The sequence below is a fragment of the Toxotes jaculatrix genome, chromosome 2 (genome assembly GCF_017976425.1).
Source record: "Toxotes jaculatrix isolate fToxJac2 chromosome 2, fToxJac2.pri, whole genome shotgun sequence".
NCBI classification, from domain to species: domain Eukaryota; kingdom Metazoa; phylum Chordata; class Actinopteri; family Toxotidae; genus Toxotes; species Toxotes jaculatrix.
In genome coordinates, this window is record NC_054395.1 from 4,616,538 (window position 1) to 4,633,839 (window position 17,302).

Below are 17,302 nucleotides of genomic sequence, written 5' to 3' on the forward strand. Positions count from 1 at the left end.
TTGCTAATTAAAGCTAATTCCATGAGTCACATGACATCAGGCCCAAATCAAACCTGTCTGTTGTCTGATGTGTTTGCTCTCTGTAAGTCAGTGTCTGTGCTCTGCCAAAGACTGTTGGCCTGAGTGTTTCTGTAGTTCCAACAACACCAATCAATCACATCACATCAGTTTCAGGAGTCATGTTCTCCCACTTTATCTTTTTTTGTATCTTTATCTGTTCAAATGAGCTTGTTGTTATTTTCCATGCACTGCACATTGTAGCTAATCAGCTTCAGTGGTTTGACTCAGTTCAGTCAGTTGATCAAAGCTCCATCACTGACAGCTACCAGTTGACTGGATGCTCAACTGAGCTGCTCTAAGCTGTGACTTTTAGAGTTTGTTATAGTTTGAAAGTGTCAAACCAGAGCTACAGTATCATCTTAAAGTCAGCACAAGAAAACCAACCTTTCTCCCTGATGTATTGTCCTGGTTGACAGCTGCTGTGTTTCTGTGCTGCCACACAGTGGTTCTCTGTGAAGTCTATACAGTAGAATCCTTCCAGTGGTTCACAAAGTGTATCTGAGGTTGCTGTGCATGAAGTCTTTATCTTCAGACCAGAACCTGTCAACACATATACAGGTTACATATACAGACACTAAACTTCTATTCTGCTTCATCTACTAGAGAGACACTAGCAAAGTGTTTGTCTGACTAGATGTCAGAAAAACTAAAGATGATCTTTAGGTTTTATGACAGAATAAAAACTAAGTGGAGAATAAAACAGCTCGTACAGACCACCCAGTGGAAATCTGATTTCACTGTGGAAGGAAAAAGAGATGGAGGAAACAATTGACTGAAATATGAACAGAAATCTACCTGCATCACAGTCTCTGCAGGGAAAACACTGTTTAAGTCCAGTAGGTTTATTCATGAAGGATCCATCCATGCAGGGCAAACAGGAAGTACTTCTGAACTCTGTACAATCTGTTTGAACGTGACCTCCTGTTTAGAAGAAAAGCAACAATTGAATTTGATTCAGTTTAATGTTTGTATTGAATGAAAAGGTTTAATGTTGAGGGTAAAGCTCATGTTATGAGTTAGTCACAGTGACATGCTCTGCTGTCTACTACAGTGTCATTCTTATTACTACAAGCAGGTGGAGCCAAAGTTGGAAAAACTTCCAGCCTGTTCTTTTACTGTTGGAGTCAAACTCAGTCAGATGCAGGTTCTTCACCCACACATTTCACTTGTCAACATAAACGGCACCAACCATGGGAGAGAAACTGACGCCACTCTTCTGCACACAAGTGCTGGATTCTGCTGAGTCAGGTTGACACCTGGCAGCATCACAAAGACTCCATATGTAACTACCACAGTCACATGTCCCTTTACCATTCAGTGGGATCTTACCAGGAGGACACAGAGGACAGCATCCATCCTCTATCTGATACTCTGCTGGATTACATGTCAGGGTATTTCCACTGAAGACTTTGATCATAAGTATCTGTGGAGAATAAGAGAAAGTCTTTAGTCTCAGTGAAGCCTGGTTGAAATGTTGACATGATCAAGAAGTGTCCTGAAGGACTCAAACAAAGAATGGCAAGATTAAAGACATGACTGACAGACACCATGAGGTGGAAAACAACTACCAGAAGAGGAGGGAAGGTAAGTGGAGGAGGACGCTGATGGAGGAGAGAGAGAAGAGAGGATTCCTGAGGGGAGAGGATGATGGTCAACTAGGACCAAAGAAGCGAAAGGTCAGGAGGAGAAGAAGAAGAAGAAAAGGATGATTCCAGAAGACAACTGAAAAGTAAAATGAGCAGAGAACAATAGTTTTTATTATTTACTGCAATTTTCATGTTATTTTCTGTAATAAACTACTTTACCAACAGAGATGCAGCTGTCACAGGTTTTCTTGTAGAAGTCATTTTAAATGGCAGGTTGGTAGTTTTCATCAGATGAAGACACCATGACTGAGATTTGGGACGAGGTGAGTAACATCCCAAACAGGAGGAGAACACCTGGAGACAAAAAGACATCAGATAAAAACTGCACTAACCAGCAGGTAACCTGGTTACTGTGGCTGACAGATTAAGGTTAACCTGGTTGACACAGGATGATTGAACCTGGAGTTGGACTGGACTCAGATTTCACAGCTCACTGCTCTGATCAGAGTTGACATTATTCCAACTTCGGCTTGTTTCCTGGTAGCTGGTAAAACGGCTGAGATCTTGACTCATTCTGTAGCCTCTGTCCACACAGCACAGCTCACACTGATTATCTGTGCTCTGATATCTCATGAGAGCAGAGGTTTTACAAGACTGATCAACATGATGAGTGAAGCAGGATGAAGCACAATTTGATCCAAAAATAATTCAATGATCCAAAGTTCAAGTGAAAGTGAAAGTGAAAGTTTCCACAACTGAACAACAGGTTACAGTTACAGTTTTTACAGAGTTACAGTTATGCGCAGAGTTGGCTATGCCCATATATATGTGTACCCCATGGTTACAAATTATGCGCATTGAATCAGAGCCGGCTCTCGGCACAGACCACAAAGGTGGTCGCATATAGGGTGCCACCTGCTGGATGGGCTGTGCCTGCAAGCCGTCATAGAACAAAAAAAAACCAATTAAAATAATAAGTAAAATAAATAGTAGTAATAATTTGCAGCCCCAACTTCTCTGTCTGAAAAAATAAACAACAACAACCCTCTCTGTTGTTTGTCATTATTGGATTGACCTGGTCCTGAACCTGTCCTGCACCGTGCACTGTGAAAGAGAGGGATGGGAGGAGTTATCGCATCTCAGGTAGGTCCCTGTTTACAGACGTCAACGTCAAAGTCATATTTGTCATATGTATATTGTCATCATGAAAAGGCCATAAAGCAGAGAAAAGAGGAGGTGGAAAAGAGGCCTCAGTGTAGAGTTATGTCGTCTTTTCTATCATTAAAAAACGCTGTTTGACTTTTCATTTGTATCAACAAGAGATAAGCTAAGTTGAAATAAAGCAAATTAGCCTAATAATGCTACTGTAGATACTGTGTAACTATATAACTGTAGTGCAGCCTATTTTATTTGAGTAATGCAGAATCACAACTAGGTAATAATTTATGTTGAACACATCAAGTAGTCTGTCTGCTGCAGCCACATGTTTAGCTTGTACTGAACAGTAATAGGTAACACATAGGTTATCAAGTAATACAAATACAGTATACAAGTATTCACTGACCATAGCAAGATTTCCATTTATGCTGTTGGAAAAAAAAAGGAAAAAATACTGGGACTGACTTTGAGTTAAACCCACACTGCAACTTTTCTATTCTGTTTTTATATTGTGATGCACTGTTTTGTATGGTTTGAACACAGCACCTTTTCACAGGTTTTAAGGCCCAAGGGGCAGTTTAGAGAAGCCAGTTAACCTCGCCAGTGTTTTTGGGATTGCGGGAGGAATACCCCGAGAATACCCACACAGGTACAGGGAGAACATGCAAACAAACACAGAAGAGCCCAGACCAGGGTTCAAACCTGGAACCCTCTTGCTGTGAGGCAACAGTGCTAACCACTGCATCACAGTGTCGTTTTTATTGTTATAGGGAGCTATAACGGGAGCAGGATGGATTGGGGGGGTTGGTGCCAAATCATAATCAAAACCATAATCTTACAGCCTATCGCACCAAAATGTCCAGAGCTGGCTCTGTATATGGAGGCATGTATATGGAGGAAACTTACATGATGGCTCCTACATCTTACTTTGAAAAACAGGATTAACCAAACCAGTAAAGACCAAACAGACAGCACAGCTACAACTAAAGATCCGTTCTAGTCCAACAGCAGAGGATCAGGGCGAGGTCTCTGTTCTCTGATCACAGGTCTCACTTTTCATTTCAGTGGAACCATCCTTTATTAATATTGCTGCATTAGAAGCTGCTCACTCTGCAGGTAGAGAGCAGTTAGACTGCTGCTGTCTCAGACTGTCTTCTACTCTGTCTCAGGCTGTCTTGTCTATTTTATATCTGTTAATTCTATAAGATGAGCGGAGGCGCTTCCGGAAACATGGTCTGTAAATATCTTGTGTAACCGTTTAAAAAAATACCAGGACAATAACAATATACTGACCTTAGACCAATATCCTGTAGTGTGACAAATAACAGACAGAAATCATAAACCGTTTAAAAAGGTCGACGTTGACTCCGGGTCTGACAAAAAAAGCAAAGCAGAAGTTCTATTTACTCACCGTTTCTGGTGTGCAGTTTCAGGAAGAGACGTGAGCAAGGGGGAAGTGAAGATCAATCCCATGTTCAAAAAGCTGCAGTTCCTCGACTGCCGCTCGGGGCTGGCTCCAGAAGTGAGCAATTCTCCATTGACCCCCATGTTAAAATAGCTAACTTTACAGCCTAAAAAAATCATATTTACAGCCTGGTACATTTTTTGTTTTTGGTCTCTATTGATAGTTTCAGCATGAACAGCATGAATCCATGGAGCCAACCTGCCTTGTGTCAACAGTCCAGGCTGGTGGTGGTGGTGTGATGGTGTGGGGAATGTTTTCTTGGTTCACTTTGGACCTTAATACCAATCAGTCATGGTCTGAATGTCACAGTCTGAGTATTGTTACTGACCATGTTCATCCCTTCATGGCCACAGTTCACCATCTTCTAATGGCTGCTTCCAGCAGAATCATGCTCCATGTGACAAAGCTGAACACGTCTCAAACTGGTTTCATGAACATGACAGTGAGACTTCACTCACGTAATCTATGTTACATCTACTTCTGGCTCTCCCCCTAACTCTCTGAACTCTTTCGTTCTTTGGCAAGAACTTGTTCTGACAGAGAGATTACTCTGTGCCCAAAACACAGCTACATAATACTGTTTACTCTGACACAGTTATATCATACAATTTGGCATATATGATCATTCTACTATACCTGATAATAAAGAACTGCAACAGTCCAGCCTAGAGGTGGACACATGGACAAGTTTCTCTGCATCATTATGGAACAGGATGTTTCTGATGTTTCTAATATTACAAAGATAAAAAGAAAGGCAGCCCCTGAAGTTTCTGTGATGTGGAAGTTAAAGGACAAGTGTTGATCAGAAATAATTCAGAGGTTTCTAACAGTGGCACTGGAGGCCAGAGTATTCACCTAAAATTTTAAGGTCAGTGGGAGAAAATGTCTTCAAGCGAAGGTCCAGAACATCATAATGTCAAACATTATATATATATGCAACTGACTGTTAAATTAAACAAAGTTGTTAAGTATACTTGAGTATACGTAGTATACATTGAACTATACATATGATAATAATGTTTTTCTCTCACTGGGTTAAGACAGCATTTAAATAAAGTGATTAATTTTAGAAAAATAAAATACCAGCAGCTTGACTTCCCCTTTTTCTTTGTTAACTGTCTCAACAAATTTTTACAATAAATGAATATAAACACATCTTAACAATTGAACAGTTTTAAAGTTTCTCTTTCTTCCCCTCTTATATTTTATGCCCCCACTTTCTGTTGTTCAGTGAGAGAACTGAGCTCTAACTTCTCCTGCCAGGACTTTAAATCTGGGCTGGAATGGTGTCTCTCCCTGTCTCCCGCTCACTCGTCTCTCTGTCTTCTCTCACTGTCTCCCGCTCACTCGCCTCTCTGTCTTCGCTTCCTGTCTTCGACTCACTTGTCTATAAATATCATCTCCCTGTATCACTAACTTCCCTTTCCACCTGTCACTCACCTCTCATCTCTGTATTCAGAGTCGCGCTTTCACTCTCAAATTTGATTGGCTGAGCAGCGTCACGTGGGCTTGCTTAACTCGCATGCAATTGGTCTGTAAGGTCCGCTAAGCAGATACCGCAAAGACTAGAAAAGCCGTGCTGGTTAAAATTTTACTGCCCCGATGTGATGTAGAATCACTCAATAATTTACTGATTGTAGGTCTGGGTCCGCATAGGACGGCGTCTGGGTCCGGACGCGGAACGCGGTCCGCCTGTTAGTGACCACTGATAGTATAGAATAGAATAGAACTAATTATCTCTGTGTGTGTGTGTATTTATTTATATTTATATATTATTATTTATATATTTATTTATATTCTGTTCTGTTCTGTAACAGCATCATTGGATATTGTGGTCCTGAGGTGTTTGGGGCCAATTAGAAAAACTTCAGTCTTGTCTGAGTTTAATAGCAGGAAATTACTGCTCGTCTTTATGTTCTTAAAGCATTTCCACATAACAGTGGAAGTTTATGGAGTTAATGATGTTTTCATGTGACATGAGCAACTTGAACCACATAGATCTCATAGAGGAAATGGCAGAATGAGGTAAGAGACTGAAAGTAAAATGTTTTATTCATTTCATGCTCTTAGTCACACACATGGTCAGTGTGTGTGGTTTATTCACAGTCAGCACTTTGCAGTCAAAGCTGCATGTTTCATTCATTCAACATTTTAACCATTACTGGACTGTGAGCTGCTTCAGTGTGTGTGTTATGAACTAAAGTAGTAAAGTCCGCATTTTTAAAATTATTATCAACAGGTGTCAGCTGATTGTTATAGACAAAGACAGTCCTGACAGAGACAGGCTTGTTGTCCTCTGTGCTTCAATAAATGCATCAAGTCCAGGCTGAGCTAAGATTTTATACTGACTTCCATCCAGTCCCCACCTCTCTCCTGAAGACGAGTCACATACAGCATGGCTGCCAAATGTCAGTATACTGTACAGTTGCACGGGTGGAGGATCTGTAACAGTAGTTACAGCAAAACCTGGGTTTCATAATTCCGACAGCACTTGAACAGCACACGCCTTATTGGTCACAGCTTCCACAGGTTTCACTTTATTTATTTGTTATGAAAGCTGATGAACAATGTAAACATTTGTAAACAGTGGAACAATGTAAACATCCTCCTACAAATGTTTACAGCAAACATGAAACAAACAGGCTGTAGTTGGAGTTTTCCTATGTTTCAGTAAACTGCGTCATTTTTCAAAGCTTCAGCCTCCACCAAGCATTTTAATGAGTTTCAAACATGCAACCATGTTGAGAGAAAACACGAAAAAGAAACATGAAATGAAAGAGCAGCGTGAGTTCATGGTCTGTGTTTTCAATAAGTCTGGGGTTAATGTGTCTCACAGTGTTTTACCCTCAAAAGAAGATTTCTGCCAAAGTCCAGAAGACATTTTCTGATGTGTGCGTCGGGACTTTCCTTAAACCGGGTGGAGATAAAATGGAGACTTTAGTTTCGGTTTCATTTACTGTTATTGGCACTTCGTACCTCTGAGACACATTGAGTGACACTGTCCACTTCCAGCTCAGCTTGCCAACTCGCAACGCAGGCAACTGCTTGAGGCCCCAGTCCAGAAAGGGGCCCCTGACGGCTGACCAACTTTGAATCACTACGGCAGTGACAAGTTTGCAATGACAGTGTTAGGCTGTCGCAGACTCCCTAAAGGGGCCCCACTCCCATCTCTCACTGTGGCAGCAAGTATCATGCGTCTTATGTAAACAGGTGAGAGCCGCATTGAGAAAATGTTTTCCCTCTGACAGCGAAAAAGAATGAAGAGAAAAGAGGAAGAGGAGAAAAGAAAGCAAGACAGTGTAGAGTATAATATGGTTGTTAATTTAGTGTGTCCTGCTCTGCTGGTCCTGATGTGACCGAGTTGACTAGTGCTGTTACTTAAATCCCAATGATATGTTTCAATCTTTCTGAGCTAACCAGGCGGCAACATTCTGTATTTTTATTTACTGAAATAACGTGGATGTTTGTGTAGCAGGATGAGATGTTTCACCTTTCATCTCCCAGTGTGAGTTTGCGCCATTTTGTTCACCTCAGTCCTCGTTAGCCTATCACCACATGAGGGCACTCTATAAAAGGGTCTTGACCCTCTCTTGCTCCTGGCTCCGAGGCCCACTTCCTGGTCGCCCGCTTCCTTCCTCCTTGTCGTCGCTGGCGCAGACGCCGAGCTGCCGGTCCTCCACCGACGTGCGCGGCTCGTGGGTTCATTCCCAGTGGTCCTGGGTTCTTTCACTTCGTGTGTGTGGCTGGGGTGATAATTTTGTTATTATTTGGGATCCCTCACCCCTGTCCTCGAGCTGGCCCCCTGGTAAGCCTCAGCCCTGATAGCCCCCCCCCCCCCCCCCCCCCCCCCCTTTCCCTCATGTCCCTTGTGTGTGAATGGTGTTTTATAATGTTTTAAGATATACTGAAATTATTTTGAAATAAAGTATATTGATTATTGCCCTGGAACTTCGTCTCTGCCCGTTGTAAAACAAACCTGGGTGCCTTGGAGTTGGTACAGTGACTAAAACTATTTCCTTGGGTGAAATTCCCAAGGTGGTGTTGTCTGGCTTTGTAGGTTGCTCTTAGTTGGGTGTTGTAGTGATTGACACCATCCGCTATCTGCTACCACCCCCCCATCATCATCTATCTCATCTCCCTCGCTTGCCACATTTGCACTAATTAGCATGTATTAGCATATTTTGCCACTAGCTTATGACTTAATTGCCGATTTATGGTCGCTGCTGATACAGATAGAGGACTGGAGTGGATAATGTTAGGAACGCTGTTGCGGTGTGTTCCGTGCTCTCAGAGTGTGTTTATTGCGGGAATACTAGGCTGCAACTTTATTTCGTCTCATTTTACTGTTCAAAAAGTCCAACATTGCATGGACAGAGCAGCTCCGTCAGTAAAGCGGCGGTGTGCTGCTGTAACTGTAAGTGGATAGTGGATGGAGGCAGCGGTGAAAGCCGGTAAATATTAAATCTTAAACATTTTAATATATTATCATTATTTTTTATTATAATTAATAATGACAATAATAATAATGTTTTAATATAGTTTATCAATATGAAATAATGATTGTTCCACAGTTAAATAATAACTAGAAATAAATTTCCCCCCACAACTCCACCAAACCCTGCAGCTCCATCTAAAATCTCTCTATCTGAAACAGTCATGTTTAAAACACAGCAGAACATTATGATCTCAGTTGCATGCTGTGTGTCGCGGTTACAAGGGGTTGAGCTAGTCGGGTCGGACTCGGGGACTGTCGTGTGGAGGATGTAGCTGTGTGTAGCTGCCGCTTAGCTTGTTAGCCTAGCTGATTAGCCTTAGGCTAGCTCTGTTGCTCCGAGCTAAGTGGCTGGGTTCTCGGCCGGCTGACCCCAGCTGACCCATAGAGTAACCGCCTCGCCGCCAAATATGGAAAGTACACTCCCACTAAAATTCAAGATGGCGCAACTCAAATGCCCATGGTTTGGTCACAAAACCGACTCCACCAAACCAATGGGTGACGTCACGGGTGCTACGTCCATGTCTTATACAGTCTATGGTTGGCTGTCGTTTCCCCGTATTGTGTGTGGAAAGTGGTTGGAGTCATTTTAAATCTGTTTCCATTTATTTCTTTTGGTTGTTTTTGGTAGTGGTTTATTTTGTTTTCTGTGAAAGAATGTGTCTATTTCTGGTTTAGATTGACATCTTTGGCCAGAAATAAGATTATTTTTGAGTCTGTTGTTTTCTTTTTTTGTTTCTTGCTTTTCTTTTTGATGGTTTATTTTGACTGGCGGCCCTTTTAACTGTGTTTTCTCTGTTCCCCTAGTGCTGACGGCCGAAGGTGGTGGTGGCGGTGTCCCGGGTGGTGGTGTCCTCGTATGCTGTGCACGTCACCGTTTGCTGTGTGTGTGGCACACTTACTTCCCACAACCAGTAAGCCTCTTTCACTAGGTGGGGGTCAGTCATTTTAGCTCATTATTTTTACAAATTCCCAAGGTGGTGTTGTCGGACTCTTAGTTAGCTACTTTTAGTATATTTACCATACTACCCCTCCCCCAATTTCTCCACATAAAGGTCACGTGTTTACCTGAGGCTACCATAGGTAGCCTGATGACTAGTATAACGCTGAGTCTATTATTCAGGCCAGGACCCAAAAGCAGACAGGTGAGCAGTGATTAAATTGTTTATTCAAAGTTTGTCAAAAAATCAGGTAAGTAAATTCACAAATAATCTTTCACAAGGAAGAGCACAGAGAACTAGTGATGATCCTCTGACACCCGAGGCTCCAACACATGCACGGTAGCTCATGAAGCAGTCACTGTGCCAAGGTGTGGTTTGGTCACTTGAGTACTGACATTTGAAGCACTTGAGTGACGTTCGAAGCAGGCTTCGGGGCAAAAAAAAAACTGCTTAGAGCAGTTTTTACAGAGCTCCAGTTGTTCTCTTACTTTGAAAAACATGATTAACCAAACCAGTACAGACCAAGCAGACAGCACAGCTACAACTAAAGATCCGTTCTAGTCCAACAGCAGAGGATCAGGGCGAGGTCTCTGTTCTCTGATCACAGGCCTCATTTCAGTGGAACCAGTGTGTGAATATCTGATGTAACCTATCAAAAATAAAACTTTCCGCGTTTTCATTTAGTGAAACAATAAAGAGTTAAACTTTATTTAACTGGTACAATAACAATATACTGACCTTAGTGGGACAATATCCTGTAGTTAAAAATAACAGAAATAAAAGACCATACAAAACATCTACGTCGACTGTGGTTGTGAAAAACAAAACCTGAAGGGGAAGTGCGCAAACCTCCTCCACCCTTTGCATGCACCAGCGAGTAGTTCAGGGAACATCGGACACGCTATTTCTCTGAACTCTGAGCAGTGAAGGTCGATTTTTCCACCCATCTTCTAATTCGCGGGGGACTGGTCGCCAATCAATCGCAGGACACGAAGACAACCACACACAATGACTGATTCAGAGTTGCCAACTAATCTAATGTGCATGAGCAGAGGGAAAACATTAACACAGAAGAGCCCAGGACTCGAACTCGGAATCCTCTTTCTATGAGGCGACTGTGCTAACCACTATCCCACTGTGCCGCTCATCGACTTTTTGAAAGGTGACAAATAAATAAACATGTGTCACTGCTAATGAGCGAATAAAAACCCTAAAACAGTTCAATAAATTCAGATCGGTTGGTTTGGGATGATCAGTTTGACTAAGGAGGAAGAAACGTGTGTGAAACGTGAGTCAGTAAAGCTCATGTGTTTAACTGAATCATAGAAGAAGGTCATTTTAACGATTCTCTAAAGTTTTGATATATTTTCAGCTGTCTGTGGTGACATTTCTCTGAAAACACCGAGTGCATATTCTTGTTTTATTTAAGGCAGAATCCTTCACAAGGAAGGAAGGAGCTTTTGGATGAAGTCAAGAATTTATTTCACTCAAGAATAAAAAAAAAGACGTTGGAGCCAAAGGAACAGCTGTACCGCTTCAGAGAGAAAATATAAGCTGCCCAGTATATTGTCTGTCATGTGATTCCCAACATGATGAAGATGTCACCTTTCACTTCAAACTTTGTGAAAATGTCACAGTTTCTTAAATACAACATCTATGAGCAGTAAGTGTTATGTTTTTATGTTTTTTAGACACATTTAAGGACTCAAAAGCTGAACTCAACCACAGAGACCAACAGACTCTGGGGTAAAGTCTATTACTGTTTATTTCCTGAGGGAATAGAGTTCTTTGTGCTGGAGCAGGACGAACTGGGTGGGACTGTAGGCAGGTCTAAACAGGTGAGGTGTGTGTCCAGGTAAGATGGAGGGCTGGAACTGGTGAGCCAGGAAAACAGGAATCTACCGGAGACTGACGAGAAGTCAGAGTCAGTGAGACTGGTGAAGCTGGAGCAGAGCAGAAACCAGTATGAGCAGGAGGGAAAGACAGCACTGGAAAATAAGTCAGCCGATGAGTCGGCCTCATGTTTTTCACAACAGTTAGCAGGACGATCTGCTGAGCGGTGAAGAACAGGTGTTAATATTCTGCAGGCTGAGGGTGTGGCTGATGAGCCTGGCCGTCAACCACGGCTGAGACACAGACAAGATCACAGATGAGCAGGGAACAATGTTATGCTGAGTCAGTAATCAGGGCCTGGACCCAAAACCAGACAGGAGGAGTGGCAGAAAGATTTCAACAGTTTCTCTGTTGAAATGTCTTTCTCAGACATTTGTCCTCATATTGGTAACCACATCGTCGCATTACAATGTGTGGCCGAGTTTTTCTTTTTGACCACAACTTCAGCACATTGCCCATTTTACAACCTGGCACTTAATTACATACACACTTTTAGAGACTGTACAGTTGAGTGTGTTTTTACTCATATGATTTTAGGTTTGTTTTACAGTGGAAAACAAAACTATTCTCTCAAAAATATGAACTATTTGTGTGTGTCTGTAGAAAGCTTTGAACAGTGACTTGGGTCCTAACTGGAGAGACAAGCTGGAATCGTTTGAGGAGTGTCCGTTTGCAGCACTGGCCAGGGCCAGCCATTGGCCAGGTTCACTTTGTGAGGATGAAGGATGGCAGAGAGGTGGCCATGAAAATGCAGGTAGGCTGTGAACATGTGTGTGTGTTCTACACACAGCACATCCATGTTATTAAAATAAACACTGTTATTGGCGACTTTGTATTTATTTCTCTCATGCATAGAGAAAGCATCAATGATCTGATCTCCAACGGGGAGTCACACACTTATGTTTTCCTTGAGAAAGGGAAATAAATAGGAAATAAATTGGAAATAACAAGAGACAGATCCGTTGACATGGTTCATAGAAGAAGGACATATCAAACATATTTCCTACTGTATAATTAGGGGGCAGATCTCATTATTGGTGGGGAATACTCAAAATGTATAATTGTACCATAGCCTGCTAGCCTTTTCTTAAATGCATATTACTCCAGTGGTGAAATAAATCTCTGTCAAACCCATTCTAAGTTTTATGTTTTTCACTGAAAATACTGATTCTCCAGTTAAGGGAAAGGTTGACTATGCAACACAGTGATTAACCTCCACGAAGCTAATGTAGTGTTGTACAACAGCCCTGTATTAAATCCTCCTCTAATGAGGATAATAATGTTCGATTTTTACACACAAAAAGAAAAGACAAGTACTGATCCACTGCAGGTTGATACAATTTAGAGGAAGTCATCAGCTAGGTTCCTAACTAATTACCACAGTTGTCCATCCAAAAGTTTCAGCATCCTGATTTCTGTCTGTACAGCAAGAATGACTGTGCCTCATGTACAGTCTACCAGTTTGAGATGAGGTCAGTTGAATGGTCAAATGTAAGATGTGAAAACTTGATTGTAACATTAAGAACTAATACAAAATAAAGCACTATAGACAGAATTTTTAAGTTTTTTGTTTTTTTTTTATTTTTCTTTTTTTTTGTAGGGGGGGTTAGGGGTTAGGGGGGTGTTTAGGGTTAGGGTTGGGGTGGGGGTTAGGGGGTATTGTTAGGGTTAGGGGTAGGGTTTAATTTTGGGGAATTTTTGGGGGGGATGGATTCTTTGTTTTTTCAGTTTGTTTTTTTTTTCTTTTAAATTGCATGTAACTTTGATATTTTGGAACATTACATACAATTTAGAGTGGGTGAATGTTGATTAGTTTGTTTGCCGTTTACAGATGGAAACCACTCGCTTCCTCAGTCTCCCAAAGAATTTTCGGGTCCTTCTCCATAAAGTCATCCGGCGGGGTCCATCTGCGCCAGTGTTGGCATTATCAGCATCAACGGGTCTGGTGACAGCTGCAGCTCCATCAGTTGGTCCAATATCAGCTGAAGCTCTACCAGAGGTGTTACTGGCAATGGGCAAACAATCAGTGTTGATATTCTCATTGTTGATGGGAGCAGCAGTGACTGACTCTTCTTTAGCAGGTGGTGAATCTTCATGGCTGGATATTTCAGTGGATGAATGTCTATCACTGGAACTCTCAGGGGCTGAGTCTTCTTCACTCACAAATTCAGAGCTGGAATTCTCAAGGTGAGCAGTGTTACCACCAAAACTGTCAGTTAACGAATCTTTTTCATGGTAACTGGCAGTAGATGGCACTTCCTGCATGTCAGACATGGGAGCCATGTTTAAGCTCCAGGCCAAAGACTCTGAAAATGCAAGAACCTCTTCATAAGAATAATATGATTTCTCCAAACTGTGAGAAGAGGAAACAGGTGCGTTTTGAACTGCAACACTTGCACAGATGCCAGTGTCTGTTTCATCTACCAGGTGAACCCCTGTTATAAAACCGTGACTGAGGGCTTCCCTGGGAGTGATTCTCTGTCCAGCATCTGGATGCAGACAAAATCTCAGGAGGCTTACAAATGCCATCATATCTTCATACGTAATATTGCCCTTTTTTAATGGGTATCCTAATACAGCATCATCCAAATCCCTGGCCATGTCAAAAGACCTCCACGAAAGGTGTGGCTTGAGACCCGTTATCTTCTCATACTCTGCTGGTGTCTTTAGTCTCCACCCAAGGCCCGTCACGAATGTGAAATATTTCCCGGCGTTTTTTGCAGCACACAGCTGGTCATCCCCTGGCTGACCCACCAGGTGACATATAGCCTTCATGTTGTCCAATGCGCAGGTGCTCGGGAAGAGGTTAATGCCAAAGTACAAGAAAGCCATGACACAGCCAACTCCCCACATGTCCACAGCTTCAGACAACGGGAGGCCCAGGATTACTTCTGGAGCTCTGTATGAGCGAGCCTGCATTTTCATTCCAAGCTTTGCTTGGCTCACAGGAAGGGCCAGACCAAAGTCAATCAGCTTGATCTTGAATGGTTGATCCATGTGATTTACCAGCATTATGTTGTCAGGCTTCAAGTCTGCGTGCATGATGCCAATGCTCTGCAAGGCATCAAAAGCAACAAGTAGCTGCTGGGTCACAGGGCGAATTTCATGGAGACTCAGGGGCTCCCATCTCCTCATCTCCATCAGTTTCCAAAGGCTCTTGTCCAGCATTTCGAAGGCCAGACAAGAGTGGCCGCAGAAACTGAAACTGTCCATGAATCGCACTATGTTGTTTTTGTCTGGGTCAAGAGCCCCAATTGCTTTTAACATATCCACTTCCTTTTCAATGATGTGATCTTCCATATCTTTGTGGATTTTTATGGCCACTGTCTCGTGTGTCAACACATTGACGCACTTGGCGACTTTGCCAAAAGTTCCCTCTCCAATGAATTTCAGTATCTTGTAGCTGGCGATACTGCTGTGGAGTGTATCAGGAATGTTCACCTCAGTTGGTGCAGGTTTTTTCTCCTTTGCCTTGAACATTGTTGCAAGAAAATGTATGCAAATACTTTGAACTCTGTATGGCTGAGTCGTCTTCTGTGCATAGATTGTGCAGAAAGATATTGACCATGTTCAGATCCCCTTTTTAAACTGCTGGATTCTGTGACATCACAGTCATGTCAGGGAGAGACCTTGATTCTCTGATGTCATTATGATGTCACAACTGAGATCAAAGCCATCAAAGCCATCAAAAGCAAAACTGATTTCAAAATACAATAACAAAACAACAACAACAACAAAATCTCCCAGGTAACAGTTGCCCTGTGCCCTGAACTCATTATCATGTTTGTGGAACCAGTTTGAGACTTTTCATTTTTTGACATGGTTCATTATCCTGCTGGAAGTAAACTGCAGCCATAAAGAGATGAACATGCTCAGAAAAGAATATTCAGACAGGCTGTGGCATTACACCACCGCCGCCACCACCACCACCAGTTTGGACTGTTGTTACAGGGCAGGCTGGGTCTATGGATTCATACTGCTGATGTCAAATTCTGACCCTACAATCTGCATCTCTCAGCAGAAATCCAGATTCATCAGCTCAGGCTACTTTTTTCCTGTATACAGGTCTGTTACCAACCTTTAGATGTATAGTATAGTCTTTTTTTATTTTTTTTTAATTCTTTTTAGTTTCCTCAATTTGTAAAATGTCCCTTCTCTTTAAACAAACTTCTGATGGCAAAACAAATTCCTAATGTTAAATTTTTCACTCTGTTTCAAGAGGTTTGTGGGAATAAATTTCAATGTGTAAAAATAAGCTTTGAATGAGTGATTTAATTCTAAGTCATAATGTATTCAACAGCCTTGCTGAATTGTGAACCATTAAATCCTTGTTTATGCCTCAGGTTTCTTACATAAATATCACTTTTCTTTCTTGGTGCAGGCATAATGGAAGTGTTGACAGCAGTACATTTAGATCACTGGAGCCTGTAAGCAGCTGTTTGGTACCTGTCACCGGACCGGATGTCCCATTTGGACCGCGCCGTCCGTGCTCTCCTTGCCCACGTCAGTGAGAAGTAAATCCCCAGAACCTGCGGCCTCTCTGCCGGGCTCCATGGGCTTCCCGTATGCCTTAGTCAGCCGGGGATGAACGCTTGTTCCACTGCGAACAAAATTTTCATTCTGAATGACATTTTTATCAGTGAGCGCTTGGACTTCATGTGTCTGACTGAAACCTGGCAGCGTGAGTTGGATTATACTCTTCTGAATGAACTGTGCCCCCAGGACTGCTCTGTGTTTGGCACTGCTCGTACTTCGAGGACTCGCTCTCATCCATCGGGACTGTTTCCCCTGTAGACTAACGAGCCAGGACTCTTTCAGCTCGTTTGAGCTCCAGATGACCAAGGTTGGAACAAGTCACCCATTCTGAGTCAGTGTTAATAGAATATTAATAGAATAGAATAGGATAGAGTTTTATTTGCCATTTGCACAGATACATTGCAGTACATGTGCGTTGGAATTCTTGTGCATCCCTCCCCTGAGTCAAGCTTGCTAAAAGGTTTAAATAATACAATAAAATAAGAAATAAAATAAAATAACCAAGAAATACATAATACAAAAGAAGAGCAAGATAGTAGACTTAAAATATTGAGAAGATTCTTAAGAAAATTAAGAAAATTAGGTGCCTAATATAGGCACACTGTCACTTCCAGTATGTGATGTTTCACATGGTGATCGTAACGGGCATATTGCACATGGTGATATTGCAAATATTTTAGAAATATTTCACATGGTGAATATAAGGACATATTGCACATAGATAACAGATTATTTTTGACACTTTTTTTGCACATTGACAGGGTTATGATATGTAGCAGCTTCTTCCCTCCTTAATGTCCTGTGCCACTGTTCTGACAGTGGTTGAAGCTTTAAACTTGATAACTTTTAAACTTGATTTAAACATGTTTCTGGTCCCACTCATGAGAAAGGCCACACTCTCGACTAGAGGCAATGAGCTCTTGAACTGTTCTAACACAAATTCATCACACAAATCCTCATTGTCACTATAGTGCAAGCAGAGCACCAACATGTGAAATGAGTGGGAAACAGGTGCCTTTGTATCCTTATACACCTACAGCTGGGGTGCATAAGGGGTGCAACATTCTTTTATTCTCAATGTAAAAAATAATGCAGATGCTTTGAGTTAGTGGGTCCATTCGTGCTCACTGTTTGCTGTAAGAAAGTGTGTCTCAGCCATGTCCTTCCCAGA

The 17,302-nt window shown here is 42.0% G+C and overlaps 2 protein-coding genes across 4 annotated transcripts in view; both read right to left on the reverse strand.

Moving 5' to 3' along the window:
• LOC121198750 (tumor necrosis factor receptor superfamily member 14-like) overlaps positions 1-4,214 on the reverse strand; it is a 25,661-nt gene extending 21,447 nt beyond the window's left edge. Inside the window, exon 1 of the mRNA XM_041063078.1 lies at positions 4,098-4,214. The gene's annotated coding sequence lies outside the window, so the exon portion shown is untranslated. The remainder of the gene's footprint in view (positions 1-4,097) is intronic.
• LOC121198806 (tumor necrosis factor receptor superfamily member 14-like) overlaps positions 1-10,459 on the reverse strand; it is a 12,826-nt gene extending 2,367 nt beyond the window's left edge. Inside the window, exons 1-5 of one of the 3 annotated variants that reach the window (XM_041063142.1) lie at positions 10,441-10,459; positions 1,866-2,000; positions 1,390-1,483; positions 856-981; positions 445-600 (exon numbers count right to left, since the gene is read on the reverse strand). In XM_041063142.1, the coding sequence (XP_040919076.1) occupies positions 445-600; positions 856-981; positions 1,390-1,483; positions 1,866-1,934 (445 nt within the window). In that variant the 5' untranslated portion in view covers positions 1,935-2,000; positions 10,441-10,459. Of the gene's footprint in view, positions 1-444; positions 601-855; positions 982-1,389; positions 1,484-1,865; positions 2,001-2,690; positions 3,169-4,215; positions 4,252-10,440 lie in introns of those variants that run through there. The other 2 variants (XM_041063135.1, XM_041063151.1) reach the window with 2 other exon arrangements.
• Between the last annotated feature and the right edge of the window lie 6,843 nt (positions 10,460-17,302).